The sequence below is a fragment of the Pongo abelii genome, chromosome 15, assembly GCF_028885655.2.
Source record: "Pongo abelii isolate AG06213 chromosome 15, NHGRI_mPonAbe1-v2.0_pri, whole genome shotgun sequence".
In the NCBI taxonomy this organism is placed as follows: Eukaryota; Metazoa; Chordata; class Mammalia; order Primates; family Hominidae; genus Pongo; species Pongo abelii.
In genome coordinates this window covers 111,469,737-111,488,338 of record NC_072000.2, presented here as the reverse complement: position 1 = coordinate 111,488,338, position 18,602 = coordinate 111,469,737, and the positions used below count along the sequence as shown (strand labels likewise).

At 41.2% G+C, this 18,602-nt stretch overlaps 1 protein-coding gene across 1 annotated transcript; it reads left to right on the top strand.

Moving 5' to 3' along the window:
- Positions 1-8,581: 8,581 nt before the first annotated feature.
- LOC100939231 (Ig heavy chain V region MOPC 141) lies at positions 8,582-16,592 on the top strand. The gene is made up of 4 exons (XM_024231422.3): positions 8,582-8,700; positions 8,804-9,103; positions 13,414-13,710; positions 16,513-16,592. Exons 1-4 carry the CDS (start codon positions 8,655-8,657, stop codon positions 16,590-16,592), a joined length of 723 nt encoding a protein of 240 aa, XP_024087190.3. The 5' UTR covers positions 8,582-8,654.
- The last annotated feature ends 2,010 nt before the right edge of the window (positions 16,593-18,602 follow it).

Here is an 18,602-nt window from a genome sequence, read left to right as displayed (position 1 = left end):
ATCAGGTATTTCTATTTTTAATTTATTTTGGAGTCTTCATACTACTTTGTACAATAGTGGAAATACAATAGGAACAACCACTATGAAAGGTATGATCCAAAAACAAATTCAGTTTGATCATGATTCTCATTGGGAGTCTCTAATGAATCTGGCGGAAATGCAGGAAGTTTTCTAACCTTGTTAGCAAAATTATGAGTTTGCATCTTTTTCTTTTTGAGGCTGGTAAATGGCATGATTCAAGATGCATACTGTTAGTAGGTTTCAGAATGATACAGCAAAAATCATAATGAGAAGGCAAGAGAGAGAAAGTGAGAGAGCGAGAGAGAGAGAGAAACAGGCCAACAAAGAGAAAAAATAAATTTCACAAAGGGAGAAAGTGCTGGTTATCAGTGTTGGGTTTTGTTCATAGACACATGTGTACTGAGTGAGGAACCATGAAGTCAAGGGAGGAGCCCAGAACTTGTTCAAGTGAAGCATCAGCGTATTTCTCCAAGGCACCTATTGCCACCCCATCATAAGGGTGATGAATTTTTGAATGCTTATGAAATATGAGTTCCCAGTAAGTAATCATGTTTCCATGAAATTCATTTAAAATGCCAAGGGGGTGTCCAGATCACTTATGCACAAATACACAAAATTTGCTTTTGCATTTATGGCTATCTAGAGAAAAACTGCATTGAGACGTCAGCAGGTTACAGAGATCTGTTTAAGTTTGGCATCCCATGGGAGAGTGCCTCTTAGTGAAGGTTGGTCTATTAATTAAGTAGGTAAAAATTCTCTCTTTGGCAGTAACTTCCAACTGTGTGGAATTTTCAATTCCTTATTGAGTTGTAAAAAAAATCCCAGGGGCTGACTCCATGGAGTTTTACTGCTGTGTTAATAAAAATATTTAATAAGATTCCTTCCAGTGTTTCAAGGAAAGTTTTTCTCTAAAATTTTTTGCAATCTATAAATTGTCCAGAGCAAAATTATAAGAGGCTGTTGTTAAAAAGACATACTGGAATGGCAGCTTTAATCTCTTGGTGATAGGAGTGAGCATAATACATGAATCTCTTTGAGGGTTCTGCCTCATCCAAATACAGTATGGCAAAGGCTAGTATTGGAGGTAAAATCTCTAAATGTATTTTTTCCAGCTACCAAATCACAGGACAATCAGACACATCCTTGAGGCAGAGGACCATAATGCCACAGTGCTAGTAGGAGTACATTTGTCCAAGGGAGTTCAAGGGTTTCTTAAGATTGTGATAATTTTAATGTAAGAATACCATTCTTTTAAATTTATGTTGAAGATTGTGGGAGATTATAACAGTGTCGTTCTTTAGTATCAGCCCTGCCTCACAGAATCATTTTATAATAGTTCCTTTCATGGTTGTGCTTCACTCAGTTCATGCAAAACCTGGCAGGTCACAGGCCAAAAACACAAAATACTGAAGTTTTTAATTAACTAAAAGGGCTATAGCCTTTTGTCAAGGAATTATTTCAAGACACCGAGAACACAGACAGATGATAAATAAAAGACATTCATATCCCCTTAAGGGTGGAAATTGAGGAAAGTTTATCTAAATGTTTCCAAAGGGCCCTGTGGTTTGGTTTCTGTTTAGGTCCCAATGTTGGGATTCTCCGAGGATTTTGTGGCTAGCTCGTCACTCCTCATCAAGAATTAACCTCTGCTGTTTCCTCAAAGGGTCTATTAATCTGATAATCAATTTGTCTATAAATTGTAGAGTTGAAATGCAGCAAATATTCATTTGAAATAATCTGGCACAAATTATCTAAGCAAAGTTGATAATGATGTTTTTTCATTCATTTGTATTAAAGATCAGCAGCTAAGCATTGATATTTTTGATAACACCCGTGGCTCTCTCAGCAGTTTTATCATCTGAGAATATGATCTGCTGTGGCAGTTTTCCTAGCTTAAATGTTATCTCTTTTTGCACTGACTTTCACCTTTATATTTGCCAGGAATCTGGGATAAAGGAAGGCTTCTAAGAACTCCCTACCTTGCCTGTTTTGGGGGGTGTTCCAGAATATGTGAGATGCCCTTTTGTTCACAAAGCATCCCAAAGCCATGCACTGTCCTAAAACATGTTTATTTCCTAGTTTGACAAATTGGAATTTCTAATAAATACAATCAATTCTGCCATCTGGGCTGATTTCACATCAGATAGAGGACTGTGTTCTAAAGGAAAGCTTACCTTAGTAACAGCAATTTTAGTCATTAACCTAGAGTCTTATTATTGAGGTGTGATTCATAACAAATAATGATAGGTTGAGGTTCTCAGTAGCAGTGTCTAAACCTCTTGGGTGTACAGGGTCTTCCCTATTAACATGAAGCATCTATGAGCACAGTCATAGTTTCCAGCCATGCTTCTCCCTATCTCCCTATCACCACAAACTAACTAAGACCTCATCTGGAACTTGGGTTAATTTCCAAATAAGTTATTTTTTAATCTCTATGCCTCTAGATTATTGTGTGAGGCTATTCCAGTAGAAAGTTAAAAATAACATTTGTACTGACTAAGCAACACAGAAAATCACTAATAAAATGCAAAGCCTAGATGTGAGAGGCTCCAGGCCTGGATAATGCAACATTTCATGTATGCAGGCAGTTTCTTCACCAAGTTCTACACTGACACACCCAGCATGTCAGCTTCACGCCCCATTTGACTCCTATTATGTAGAGACATGGCAATGATGTCCTCCACGTTCACACACAGATATGAAAATTGGTGGGAATAGGAGAGGAGACGATTCTGCAGTTCTCTGAAGGACTAGGAAAGCCTAAACAGACCATCTCCCCGGTCTCCATGACTGCACCACATGCCGAGGACTCCATTGATGAAGCTGAGCATTTTATGATATAAATTACTAGGGGCTGACATTGAGGTTCCAATAACTAATTTTTATAACCTAAATTTAATTACCCTCAAATTATTACCACTTTCTTCAGTGAAAAAATGCTTGCCTTGATTGAGTTTTAGGAAGATTTCCAATGTCCACAACTGATCTTCCAAGAGACTGTTGAGAACAGAAACTGAATGAGGGCAGGGAAACCAATCTTTACTGTATTCACCACTAAACTCAAGTGGACTCGGCACTGCCTTTGATCACTGCTGTTTCTCTGCAGAGTTCAGGTTTCTACTTCTCACAATTCCAACACAGACTCTCCCTCTCCAAAATGTTTGCCCTCCACTTGCTGTAAGGTCACACTCTGTTCTTAGCTTTTTCTCTGAATGATTTTAGGAGGGTGGTAATGAGCCATTAAGTGGAAATTTTATATCATCTCAACATGAATCCTATGAGTGGTCATGAATTACTCTCCTGGTTATGGCAATGGCACTTTCTGGCATGTTCATTACAAGTAATATTCGAAGCCATTTCATTTAAATATTTGATGCTTCATTTTTTATTGCTATGACACTTTTTCTTCTATTGAGTCTTCCCACTAGCATGACAGCATGACCTAGTATCCAGGCTCAGTTGTCATCAATAATAACCACATATGTCAAAAGTTATGCATTCTTCTCACAGCAGACATAATTTTCTCTTTTCTGGGGATGAACACATGCTGCTGAGCTACCCTACTCATAAGAACATATTCGCAATTATGATATTTTCATTTACTTGACTAATAAGTTTATCATCCTCTCTTCAAATTCTTTACCCGCCCCCCCCCCCCACCTCCCAGAAGGCCTGGACAAACTCTTCCGCATCTGTTCAAACCATAAACTCAGAATCCAAACCACATAATGAGTAACGCTCACCTGGTTCTGAATATTGTGTCCATCTCTTCCCCTCCAGTGTCCCACAGCCCCTCAGCACACCTGTCCACGTTCTATCAAGAAAGTTTAGCTCCTACACAGTAAAGGAAACAACTGAGTGAGGAGAGAACCTGCAGATGATAGACAATATTTGAAAACTATCGGCTGGGCACGGTGGCTCATGCCTGTAGTCCCTGCACTTTGGGAGGCCGAGGCGGGCAGATCACGAGGTCAGGAGATCGAAACCATCCTGGCTAACACGGTGAAACGTCATTTCTACTAAAAATACAAAAAAAATTAGCCTGGAGTTACCACTCCCGGTGGGCACCTGAAGTCCCAGCTACTCAGGAGGCTGAGGCAGGAGAATGGCGTGAACCCGGGAGGCGGAGTTTGCAGTGAGCCGAGATGGCACCACTACACTCCAGCCTGGGGGAAAGAGCGAGACTCTGTCTCAAAAAAATAAAAAAGAAAAGAAAACGATTTATATGACAAGGGATTACTATCAAGCATATAAAATAAACTCAACTGAAAATAATAATGTGATTAATAATAGGTAAATAACATGAATACACATCTCTTAAAAAAAGAAATGAAAAAGGGTAGAGAGATAGAAAGATAGATAGATAGATATGTTAGTATATATACATATATATATTGCTAGAAATCACTAATATTCAGGAAAATGCAAATTCACAATGAGATGTCTTCTCATCCTACATCTTTGCTAGAAAGTCTGTTATTAGAAAGGCAAATAATAATAATAATAATAATCATGATAATAATAATAATAACAGAAGCTAGCCACATGCATCAAAAGGGAAACCCTTATAGAGAATTGGTGGAAATGTAAATTAGTACTACCATCATGGGAAAAAATAGGACTATCATATAATTCAGCAATCCAACTGCTGAGTATATATCTATTTAAATAATTGAAAGAAAAAAACTAATATTGAAGAGATACCTGTACACCCATGTTTATTGCAGTTCTATTCACAATACCTAACATATGAAATCAACATATGTGTCTACCAACAGATGAATGGATAAATAAAATGTGGTGTATTTACACAATGGAATATTATTCAGCATTAAACTGAAATTCTGCCATTTGAAGCAACATGCATGGAACTGGACACCATTATGTTGAGTGAAACAAGCCAGACACAGACAAATAAATACCGCATTTTCTCAATGTAATGTAATGTGTAAGTTTAAGAAAATTGATCTCCTAGAAGTAGATTGTAGAGTAGTGGTTATGAGATGCTGGGAATGGGAGGAGACTGAGAGATAAGAAGAGGTTTGTTAACAAATGCACAATTACAGGTAGACAGGAGGGATATGCTGTAGTGTTCTACAGTGCAGTAGTGTGACTACAGCTAAAAATATATCATACATTTTATGTTTACAAGTAGCCAGAAGAGAGAATTTTGTGTGCTACCAACACAAAGAAATGTTAGTATCTAAGCTGATGAATTTGCTTATTGTTCTGATTTGGTCATACCACATGGCACACATGTATAGACATATCACGCTCTATCCCATGAATATAAACAGTTATTATGTGCCAAATCTAAAAAAATCTTTTAATTAATTAAAAAGGATTTTATTTGCATACATTACAAATGATTCAACACAGAGCCAGGAATAAATACCATTTTTATTGGAAATAGTGAGTTTCCTAAGAAAGTAGTTACATTCATTTGAACAAAACCGTGTATTGGATCATGGTAAAAATAGACAAACTTATGCATAGAATAATATATTTTTAATTTTAAACTTCTATTTAATACTATAAATGCAAATAAATTTAAAACAACTAAGTAAAAGTATAAAATTGAGGAAATGTGCACGTGGTGTGTGATGTGAGAGCTTTTTATTGTGCACCACTCTATCCATGGTGGATGTGTGGTGTGTGTGTCTGTGTCTGTTTGTGTTTCCTCTGCTTCGAGTTCTCTGTGATTCTGGAATCTGTAGTTCAGTGTCTCTCACAAAACTGGGAACATTCTAAGCCATATTTTTTTTTCAAATACTGTCTCTGTATCTACAATTTCACCTTTCAGATTTAGAATTACATAAACTACAATATTTGATATTAATGTTTACTTTCTTCACTCTCCATTTGGAATATTTGCAATTTGCTTTGTGAAATTTCTAATAACATTTTAAGTGCATGGTTTCATTTAAAAGCTAAGCCAGCTCTACTGAGGGGTGTGGCCAAAGCTTGCTCAATGTTTATACTGCATTGCTTTTGATTTCTTATGCATTTCCATTTGATTCTTTCTTAGTATTTTCATCTCTCATTTCCCTATCTAGTCCTGCATTATGCCCACAGTCTCTTTAAGAGATTTTTATATGTGAATTACAGTTACTTTACATATCTTATTTAATTAGATAGTTATAATATCCGTATCATTTACAAATCTCATTCTGATCATTTGTTTATTGTGACTTTGGTGTTTCTCATTGGTATATTTAGTAATTGTTGTTGATAACCAGACATGTTGGGTTGCACAGTTGATACTGGTTTATTATTTCATTTTATGTATTTTCTGCTGTATTTGAGCACACTTTATCTTTGCCAGGCCTTTATTGTGGACATGTCTGTGAATCTTCTCAGAGGTACATTTGACATTTACTTTTGCAGTGGACTTCAGAGTTGAAGTCTGTTCTTCTGTGTCCACCAGAGACTTCAGATCTTCCAGTGATACCTTGTTTTTCTTTCCTGCTTGGCATTGTCTCTTCACCTTGTTTCCTCCTCCAGAGAATCTCTTTCAGTTCCTTCAGGAGAGTTAAAACGTTGCCTTTAGCTGAAAATTGTGAAATTGGTGGAAGGCAATAGAATAAAGGGAGATTTTCTGACCTTTCCTGGGTCCATATTTCTAAGAAGGCATTGGGACCCTGAGTCTGGGTGTGACCTTTCAAGTGTTTCTGAACTTCCTCCAGATGAAATGTTCATCTGTGTGTTCTTGTCCTTTTCCCTGGGATGGAGTCCTCTTGTTTTCCCCAGTTGTTTCCTCCCACAGCTCCAATGTTCTATTTTGGTGTTATCACCTTACAGATTTGCTGACCTCACCTTCAGACCAAGGCTCTGATTAAAGAAGAAAGAGAGGGGAGATACTTCTCAATGAAACTTAGGTGAAGACCTCTCTTCCCATCTCAGTTCCTGAAAGATTGCCCCAGTGCCCCTAAGATAACTGGTTTTTGTAGCTTGCCCCTGCAGAGTAATTTCTTAGTTCTGCAATGGGGATAAAGGTGGTGGGTCTAAATGCATTTCAGAGTGTGGGCTATTTTCTCTCACAGACAGACACACTGGGAAGGAAAGATTTTTGTGAATGTCCCCATTTTGTGGAAAAGGAATTAAAAAGGATATAAAAGCTCTTCAGTACGTGGTCCCTGAGAAATTCACACTGCAACATGTTTGCCACACTTGACTTCAAGCAATCCAGTACATATGTGTGTTTTTCTCTTGTAATAGCCTACATTATACACGCCAGACTCTGCCTCAGTTCAGCTCACACCCTGGCCTTATTACTCTCTACAAGAACTTGCCTCTCCTTAGATTTCATATTTGGTGTTTATCTTAAAACTTCAAGTATTTAAAGTATTTTTTTAAAATTTGCAAAATCAATCTTCTCTGTTTATCTGTTATGATTGATGTTCTTGTTATAAAAAAAAATTAGTAAAGTGTATTCCCCATCTATGTACATTTCAAAGCTGAGTTGCAGATTTTTTTTTGGTAAGACTGAGAGTAATAAAATAATGCAAATATTGTTAAGCTGCTTAATAGAAAAACAAATTGTGGTGAATTTGTTCACTGGAATACTAACCATCATTTATAGTAAATAAATGCCTGATACACAGAACGACAAGGTATAATATCTAAGTATTTATGTTGAGTAAAATTAGCCAAACAAATAAGAATGTGTACTATGTTATTTCATTTTTATAAATTCTGATAAATAAAAATGCATCTAAAGTAGTATAATGAAGATCAGTAGTTGCCGGGGGAAATGGTAGAAGAAGGGAAGGGGAGAGGAGGAGGAATACAGCGGAACAAGAGGAAATGTTGAGAAGAATTCACTTATTCACTTTCTTGATAATGATGACAGTTACATCATGTTTGTTAATTGTACATTTCAAATATGTGAAGTTTATTAGCTTTCAATTAAGCCTCATAAAATGTATTACAAGCAAACAAATGGAAACTTAGACAAGAAAGGAGTAATAGAAAGATACAAACATATGTTAAATGTCAGAAGTGCCTGAAAATTAATGTGCCTGGACCCTAGTTCTCTGCATATTTTCAGCTGAGTGTTGGAGTGTGGCAAAATCACGCATGCTCTTGTTTCAGAAAGTGGGTTCTGAAAACCACACTAGGAACATCCATCTTTATCCTGGGGATGGTTCAGGGGGAAGTCAGAGCCAGTGACGATGAGCAAAGGGCCAGATACCAGCGTTCACTCATCCCATACACCAGCTCCTAGATGCATACACAGCCTCCACCATGTGTGGGTCAATTCACATATCTGTAAATGGAGAAAACATTGACTCCTACAGAACATGACATACACAAATATTCAAAAATGTAATAGGGTGTTCAGGACAAAGTGTTTATCACAGCACAATTTCATAATAAGACAGTACGTTTTCCAAATACCATCATTGTCAGCAAACTTCTGAAGGGCACCGTCGTCTTATCTGGGTACAGCCTACTCCTCAAGCGCCCCACCCTAGAGCTTGTTATATAGTAGGAGACATACAAACAGGGCCCTCCCTCTGCTGATGAAAACCAACCCAAGCCTGACCCTGCAGCTCTGAGAGACGAGCCTTAGCCCTGGGACTCCCAGGCCTTTCCACTTGGTGATCAGCACTGAACACAGAGGACTCACCATGGAATTGGGGCTGAGCTGGGTTTTCCTTGTTGCCATTTTAGAAGGTGATTCATGGAAAACTAGAGAGATTGAGTGTGTGTGGATACAAGCAAGAGAAACAGTGGATATATGTGGCAGTTTGTGACCAGGATGTCTCTTTACTTGCAGGTGTCCAGTGTGAGGTGCAGCTGGTGGAGTCTGGGGGAGGCTTGGTACAGCCTGGGGGTTCCCTGAGACTCTCCTGTGCAGCCTCTGGATTCACATTCAGTAGCTATGGCATGAACTGGGTCCGCCAGGCTCCAGGGAAGGGGCTGGAGTGGGTTTCATACATTAGTGGTGACAGTAGTTACATAAACTACGCAGACTCTGTGAAGGGCCGATTCACCATCTCCAGAGACAACGCCAAGAACTCATTGTATCTGCGAATGAACAGCCTGAGAGCCGAGGACACGGCTGTTTATTACTGTGTGAAAGACACAGTGAGGGGAAGTCAGTGTGAGCCCAGACACAAACATCCTGCGGGGGTCCCCAAGACCACCAGGGGGCGCCCGGGACGCTGTGCACGGGGCTGTCTCCAGGGCAGGAGCAGGCGCTGCTAAGGGCTGGCTTCCTGTCATGGTCTGGGGATGCCTCATTGTCAAATTTCCCCAGGGAACTTCTCCAGATCTACAATTCGGTACTAACATTTCATGTCTCTAAATGCAAAACTCTTTTGTTCTTTTTGTATTTTTGTTTTTGTAACAGGATGACACACCCTCACCTCCACAGAAGCCACAGTGTCACTTTGGGGGCAGATAATCCTTCTGTGGTCAGCAGGATGAAAGTGCTGAGGAACCTCAGTGGAACCTGGGAAGTCTTTTCCAATTAGACTCAGGGCAGAGACCTCCACGGGAATCTCTGATTAGAACAGGCTTTGAGTTCTGATGGGAGCTAAGAGAGAGGCTCACCCAGGGTCAGGGTCCTTAAAACCTGATGGTTTTCACAGCTGTCCCACCTCGTCTTGAAAAACTGTGCATATCTGACTCAGACTGATTCAGTTGACCTTATTTCTGCTACTATATTTTCCTTCTCTGCAGACTTGATTCTCACAGTTCCCTTTCTTCTTCTCTTTCCTGAAAACAAGAGGATATGTTTTCTGTAGTCAAAATCCCAGGGATCAGGTCTGCAGGACCTGGGTAGGCTGAGGGGACTTTCTCACTCACCATAGCCTGGTGACACTCCTGCTGTATTTTGTGTGTGGAGGTGTTTGGAAAATGAAGTGAACATTAGTCATGAAGGGAATAATACTAGTTTTCTCCAAAGGGATGTTGATGTAGAGCTGATCTTATGCTTCTCACACTGTCACAGAGTTTATGCTCTCACCTGTGACTTTAGGAGAGCTGAGGATGGACTCTCCATTGTGCTGTGAGCTCTGGTAACAGTAATTGTAGGGTCTGGCTAGGCAGCCTAAGGTAATACTGCTGGTCTTCGGGAAAGGCAGGCTGTAATTCCTAGGAAAACCTGCATCTGCCATCCACCATGGAGTCCCATCGTCTTCTGTTATGCTCTGATGGAATCAGGCCCACCTAGGTTATCTAGAACACTCTTCGTGACTTGGGAAAAAATAGTGGCAGACTCTCCTAAGACCTGCATTATGCCATGGGAGCAACACCTAGGCTAGTGTGTGATTGAATAGATGAGACTGTGGTCTAGTCAAGGTTACAGGGAAAATTGTTGCCATTATTATATTTTATTTTATATTTGGCAATATACTCATGCTCATATTACAAATATTTTTGCTACATTTTTCGTGTCAGAAGCTTTTGAACAAGAACAACTTCATCTTGAATAGAGGCTAGGAAAAATAAGACCGAGACCTGCTGGGCTACATTCCCAGTAAGTTAAGGCATTCTTAGTCAGAGGATGAGCTAGGACGTCTGCACAAGATCCAGGTTATAAAGACCTTGCTGGTAAAGGTTACAGTAAAGAAGCTGGCCAAAGCCCACCAAAACCAAGATGGCGACAAAAGTGATTTCTGTTCGTCCTCACTGCTCATTATAATGTCTTAACATGCTAAAAGCCACTCCCCCCAGCTCCATGACAGTTTACAAATGCCATGGCAACATCAGGAAGTTTCCCTAGATGGTGTACAAAGGAGGGGAGGAAACCCCAGCTTCAGGAATTGCCCAGGGGACTCATGAATAATCCATCCACTGTAAGAAGCACATTCATCCCTTTAAGAGAAAATGCACAGGGGGTGGAATGGGGCTGGGAAGCAGATGGCACATGGTGGAAGCTTGTCCCTGAGTGAAGGAGAGAGGGAAGCTGGATTGGGTGGAAGGTTCCTATATTTCTGTGCTGTGCAAGGGAGGTGCAAAATATAATTGATTCTTGTACAAGTCAGTGCTACCTCTCAGGGGATCCCCATGACTCCCAGAAATAATGGCTTTGCTTAGGAATCACTGTGGAGTCAGTCCATTCATTAGAGTAGACCACAGGACATGGGCCTCAGCACACGCCATGCCACAGATGTCAGAAAGCAGCTGCTGGGAACCTGATCTGCCTGCATTTTGCTGCCTGTAGGAGGAGGGAGGGACGTGCATTCTCAGGGCCAACACACTGTTTTTGGATTTTTATAGAGAACACCTGCTTTTACTTTATTTTACTGGAAAAATATATGAACAAATGTGCACCTGCAAACAATTGTAATTTTCACATTTATTTTAATTGCATTCGTTCACAATTGTGCATGAGGTCCTGGCACAGAGTTGAGTTTTTCATGGGAATTGTTCCAAGGATCGAGAACATGCATTTTCTACTCTCACTGGCTTTTCTCCATGTGCAGAGACCTTGAGTAGAGCCATGTCTGGCCCTTATCCGCACTATCTCTTGTGTCTCCCTGGAAAGAGCAGAGATTTGCCTGACTGCAGAATCTGGGGTAGGAGTCTACACACCTCAGAGCCTGCACACCTCAGAGCTTGCAGAGAAGCCCAGTGAAGTTTTATGGAGTCAGAGAGCTTTCCCATGTGGGGACCTCTATCTTCCTCACTCTCAGAGATTGCTGGTCAGCCGTAATTGAGTGGTTAAGAATTAGAGCACTTGGAAGCCTATCTCATCACAGCTCCATGATGTAACTTACCACCATTAGACTGCAGGTAATAACTCAATCTTGATTTTTCTGACCCCATCTTATTCATTTGTAAGTTTGGTTATAGAAAATGTTACCTTTTAGTTTTTGATTCAAACCTTAGAATTTTATGAATTCATTAGGAATAATAAAAAATGTGTCCAGTTTTTGGGAAATGTAAATTAATGTCCATACTGTCTATGTGTGTGTGCATGTGTGTGTGTGGGGGGTGAGATATGTCAGTCACTTACACCCCAGTGAAAATGATTCCTTAATTATATAGTCGAACTGCAATTAGATTTGCTGAAAATTGTCTACAGTAATTTCTGTGAAGCTGACCTTGCCACCTTGCTGTGAGGATGCTCAGTGCACAGGTGAGGTCTCACAGGAGAGATCCAAGGTTCAGCCTCCAGGACTGGCTGAGCTCCTGGCTTGGAGCCAGACATAGGACTTGGCATCTCAGAAGCAGATCCCCCAGCCCTCCTTTATCTGGGCTGCATGGGCAGCAGAGGACAAGCAGAAGAAACTCAGAACTCGGCCAAGACAGAGCCCAATTTAGGAGCAGGTGCAGCAAGGAACCAGCCAGAGAACCTCTGACTACAATCTAGGGTTGTCTTCTTTTGCTTCACAGCATCCAACCCTAAGAAGACCACCCACTATATCATCTGTAACTCAGAACTTTCTTGTTACAAAGAAAAACACAAATGAATATAACTCTGCAGTTAAGTCCTTGAACCTGGATTGATGAGTTTCCACGGCCTTGTGAGCACAGAGACCACATCCAGTGCAGGTGCAGAGCAAGGCTGCAACAGTCAGCCTGCTGCTCCCTCAGGAGTCTTCCAATTCCCTTGTCCAAAGCGTCTGCTCATTCATGGGCTGAGAAAAGGGAAGTTATGCATGCAGTCTACTCTCTCCACAGAACTGACGGGGCACAAGGACAACATCGATTATTCACGGAACATGCCTCTAGGAATGCAGCTGTGTGCACACACACTGCTAAGCACACACTTCTTTACATAATTACTTGTAACTGTTTTTTCTTATTTATTCTCTCCAATTTTTTTACACAAATTCATCACTTTTCCCCATAATCAAAGAGGATTTTGATCAGAATGCTTGTGGGGAGCCCCTTGCCCCACCAGATGCCCACCATCATTTCTCTTGAAGGGAGGAGGAAAGGCAGCTCTCTTGATTTCTATTCTAATCCTCTAGGACTAAAACCAGAAGGTTGCATGTCCCCTGCGGGAGCATCCAAGAAGATCCTGTCTGTAGAAGCAGGAGCGTCAAGACTTGACTGAGAGCCATGGTGCTGAAATGAGATGGATTCCCTGATGGAGAGCACACGTGGACCCCCACACCTGAGGGCTCACTGCTCCTCACCACAGATGCACTCCCCTACTGAGTCCTGAGACCTGAGTGCACCCGATAGAGTAGGGCTCAGATGAGGGGATGCAAATCTCCACCAGCTCCACCCTCCTCTGGGTTCAAAAGACGAGGACGGGGCCTTGCTCAGTGAATCCTGCTCTCCACCATGGACATGCTTTGTTTCACGCTCCTGCTACTGACCGTCCCGTCCTGTGAGTACTGTGGTCAGGGACTACTTCAGAAGCGAAACATCTGTTCTCTCCTTTGTGGGCTTCATCTTCTTATGTCTTCTCCACAGGGGTCTTCTCCCAGACCACCTTGAAGGAGTCTGGTCCTGCGCTGGTGAAATCCACACAGACCCTCACGCTGACCTGCACCTTCTCTGGGTTCTCACTCAGCACTAGTGGAGTGGGTGTGGGCTGGATCCATCAGCCCCCAGGGAAGGCCCTGGAGTGGCTTGCAAGCATTGATTGGGATGATGATAAATACTACAGCCCATCTCTGAAGAGCAGGCTCACCATCTCCAAGGACACCTCCAAAAACCAGGTGGTCGTTACAATGACCAACATGGACCCTGTGGACACAGCCACATATTACTGTGCACGGAGACCACAGAGACACAGCCCAGGGGGCCTCCTCTACAAGAACTCAGGCTGCTTCTCAGTGGTGCTCCCTCCCCACCTCTGCAGAACAGGATAGTGTTACAGAGATGACATTTCCTGCCAGGGCCTGCGTTTCCCATCCCCATCTGACTCAGAGCCTTGTTTTCCTCCCTCTTCTTTACTAATAAATGGCATGTCCCCTGTTAGTGATTCACACAAGCAGAAGCTGTATCTTGTTTGACAAAGATTCAGCATGAAAGATCCTGTTACCTAAAAAAAATAGACAAATGAGACTTAATTAACCTAAATAATTTTTTCACAACAACAAGGCAAATACGCAATTTGCAGAATGACAGAAAACTTCTACACACTTTGCCTGTGACAGGGAACTAATATGAAGAATTTGCAAGGAACTCAAACAACTCTACAACAACAACAGCAACAAGAACCAAATAACCCCGTTAAAATGAGCAAAGGACATGAGTAGACATTTTCAAAAGAACGCATAGAAATGGATAATAAATATATAAACAATGCTTAGCATCACTAACCATCAGGGAAATGCAAACTAAAACCACAATAAGATATTATCTTCCACCAGTCACAATGACTATTACTAAAAACTCAAAAAATATCAGATGTTGGTGAGGATAGAAAATAAAGGCAACTCTTAGACATTGTTGATGAGGATGTAGACGAGTACAATCTCTATGGAAAACGGTATGGAGATTTCCCAGAAAACTAGAAACAGAACTGCCATTTGGTCAAGCAATCCCACTACTGGGTAACTACCCAAAGGAAAATAAACCATTATTTCAAAAAGATACCCACCTCCTATGCTTACCATAAAACTACTCTCAGTAGCACATGTGTCAAACTGAGTGTCTGCCAACAGATGATTTTATAAAATAATGTAGCATGTATGCACAATTCAATACTAGTCAGCCACAATAAGGAATGAAACTGTGTCTTTGCAGCAAGATGCATAGAACTGGGGGACAATATAATTAGTGAACTAACTCACAAACAGAATGTCACATGTCAAACGTTATTACCTGTAAGTGGGAGGTAAACAGTGTGTACACAAGCATTTGTAGAGAGAAATTATACACACTGGAGACTTAGAAGGATGGGCGGGCAGAAGGCGGGAGCATGATGAGATGTTATATAAAGGGCACAATATAAAATAATTAAGAATTGACCAATGATCTTAAAATTAAAATGTAGAATATGATCAATAAATGAATTTGATATTAGTTGACCTCATTAAATTTAAAAACTTTTTCTACTCAAGTGACTGTAAGAAAATGAATGCCAGGTTACAGATGAGAAACTGTTTTCGAGTCATATAATCACCAATGTAATTATAATAAGAACCTTCAGAACTCAACTGTGAATAAAAAAGAAATAACTGATGGATAAATTAGGCAAGGGTTTGTACAGACATTTCATAAAGGAGACGTGCAGATGACACTGAAGCATATAAACAGGCTCTCAACAGGATTTTCCATTAGAGAAATTCAAATCAAGCCCACAATGAGATACCACTGTACACTTTTTAAAATGGCTGAGATTAAGAAGAAATATGGATAACATCAATGCTGGTGAGCATACCAGGTTGCTAGAGGCTAAAACATTGCTAACGGGAATGCAAAATGAAACAGATACTCAGGAAAATAATTTTTAGTTTTCTCTAAAATCAAACATGCCCTTAACACCTGACCCTAATATCCCACTCCTGAATATTTGCATCAGAGAAAAACAATCTTATATTCACACATAACTTCTATTCAAATATTCAAGATATTTTGTGTGTGTGTGTGTTAGAAAGTAAAAATAACATAAATGTCTCACAATTTGAATAGGTGAAGAAACTAGGAAGCATCTATAAATTGAATACCATCAGCAATAAAAAAATAACAAGTGACCGATACAGAAACCATTACAGGTGAACTCCAGACATTGTGCTAAGTGAGAGAAGCCAGTCTCAAATATCAAAGGGACGCAGCTGTAAGCACCATGGTCATCCTCAGGTGTCAGTGGTTTGGGCTGGGCTCTCTCTGCCTCTTTCCTGACCAGACCCAGATGTTGAGCTCTGCCACTTGCAGATGGAAAATCCTATTTTCAACCATGCACTGAGGTTTGAATTGCTTCACAGACTGAACAAAACAAACACGGGCTCCTTTGAACAGTGTCCGACATTTGTTCCAACCACAAGAGAACGTCCCTCAGCTCTCCCCCTCCTCGGTTCTCTCCTGCAAGCCGGTAGCCCTGCAGTTTAGTCTGCATCTCCCATGCATCCAGCCCTCTCCTTCCAAGGGCCTTCCACCACACCCTCCACTGTTTTGAGAGCACAGGCAGGCTTTCAACTTTTCCACATTCTGTTGTTATTGAAGTTAGGATGTTTAGGACCAAATTAAGGATGATATTCTATGACTGAATTCCAGTGCCCCCTCTCTCCTGGGACAGAGCGCATAACCAAGTTTCTGCAGGTGGAGACGAAGTTGAGCTTTTTTCTTCCTCAGCCTAGGAGATGAGTGCTAAGTGGAGGGTTGGGCAGAAGCTTCCCACCATCCCAGCACTTTGGTTCTGGTGGGGCGGAATCTGTGCCATAGGACAGAGCTAGAAACCACGGACTGAATGTTCCCAGTGGCACTGGAACCAGGGCAGAGCCTCCGTCCATGACCGGGGCTCCATGGAAGAAGTGAGTCTCTGGCTCTCAGTAGCTCTTGTCCAGACTGAGCCTTAGCATCATGTGCTGTGTGCAGGGTCAGAGGGCCAATGTCCTGGCCCCTGGGGAAGAGTTTCCTCTGATGGGAGCTCGGTAGAAGGTGTCCTGCCTTCTTGGCTGTATCTGTCTGCAGTGGAGTTTACATCATGTTGAGCAGGGATGTGGAAGAAAGGAAGAGCATCTTAGATCAAATATGATGACTGGCCTTACTGAGTTTTCTAGATTTTCCTGAATAAATGTTTCTTCACTTGCTGTATGCTGTTAGAGTTTTTCAAACCCTGTAATTTTCCAAAATAATTTTCACTGGTCTCATGAGGGTATGGATTCATTGAGCCCCTCATACTGTCAAAGAGAAATAGAACTGGTTTTTTTTTTCACTTTTTAGCGAACATCCATGGGTTATAAAATAATGGGTTGGCTTTTCTTCCAACACTTTACAGACACCATCAATTTTCCTCTTGTTTATAAGGTTTTAACCAGAAGAATGCTGTCATCGTCTTTTCTTTTAGAAGGAATGCCCCCTCTACTCACCTCCACTTGTTTGCATGTATTTCTATTTGTCTTTGGTTTTCAGCAGTTTTAATAATATTTATCTAAATGTGTGTGTGTGTGTCAAGGAGTGTTATCCTGCTGTTCTGTGTTCTCTGAGATGCATGGATTCACCATGTACTCTGTCTCCATTTTTGTGAAAACAATTAGAAAAAAAAGTCAGTGTGAGCCCAGAAACAAGCCTCCCTGAATGGGCACAGGACCACCTGGGGGCGCTCAGGACCCACTGAGCACAAGATCCAGCCTCAGGGCAGGTGCAGATGGGGGTTAAGGTCTGGTTTCCTTTCAGCTCTGTGGCTTCCTCTCCATGAAACAGTTTCCTTTGTGGCACATCTCTGGATTCCTTATCCTGTTCTTCCTGTGAAGTCTCTGAAGAAGAACATTTGTTGTAACAAGAGAAAAACTTTCTCACATGCACCAAAGGCTGAGTCACCTACAGTCACTTACTCCTGTTTCCCAATGTCAATAAGTTACCAATGCTTCTGAAGTTAATAAGCTAAATCTATAAAGATGCTGTGTTTAACTCAGCATTGCAGCCCAGCTCAACAGAACTCCAAAGGCCAGCCAGCAGTAGCCAGGATGAAGTGCATGCTGGGCATTGGGGCAGAGGGCATTAGCATCCAGTGCAGGAGAAGCAAGGCCCCGTGGGGGTCACTGTCAGGTCTCCAAGCCCATAGTTCCAATTGTAGGTGATGCCAGGCAGAGGAAGAGCGATCCCACCAATGGTTAGTGTGGATGTGGAGTCTGATGGTTCCACACTCACACTCCAGGTGAATATGAAAAGATTTATTAGCTCTGTTTTTGAGGTGTCTGCTGAGAGCAGCACAGGCCTCTCAAGAAATGACAAACTGGAATTTCCTCAGTAGAGCAGGAAAGGAGGCTGGCTCAGGGCTTTATAATGATTTGGTGGTGGGGTCACTGGGGGGGCATTTCTACTCAGGAGAAGGAGCTTGTGTGATTTAAACCTCACACTGTCATCAGATAAGGGAGCTTCCATGATTTCTTACTAGATTTACCACATGCAGGGGACAAGGAGGAGGAAGAATAAACCTTAATTCATCAGCATCAAGGCACTAAAAATAGGACCTGACACTTTATTCTCCCTAGCAGCTTAAGAAAATGAGTGAAAAAGAGAGATAAGAGTCCACTATGTGTGAAAAGCAAGCACGTCTAAAGAAAATAACAATTTTATTACTATAAGCACATAATAAAAAGAAAGAGAAGAAGGAATGAGACAGGCAGGGGTGCTGAATCAATGTCCTGGGTGGGGCCTTTCATTATCCACAATCATCAGTTTATTCTGAAGGTCTCAGGTCAGCTTCCTGCTTCAAAATATCACAGGCCCTTACAGTATATGTGAAAATGCTCAGTTTGTCCTTCTTCACTAAAGTAGCCTTATAATTAGATGAACTTCTGAATTTAATCTTCACTTGTGTTAAACTAAAAAAAAAACACAATCTACAATTTAGGAAAGTGAGAGTTTATTTTTATCAAGGGTTACAGCCATCCCATATGCTGGAAAGCATAGCGTTTGGTAAAGACGAGACAAAGGCACTCCACAAAGAAGGGGTAGGGCAGAAGCTTTATGCTGAAGGGTTTGGCTAGACAGACATA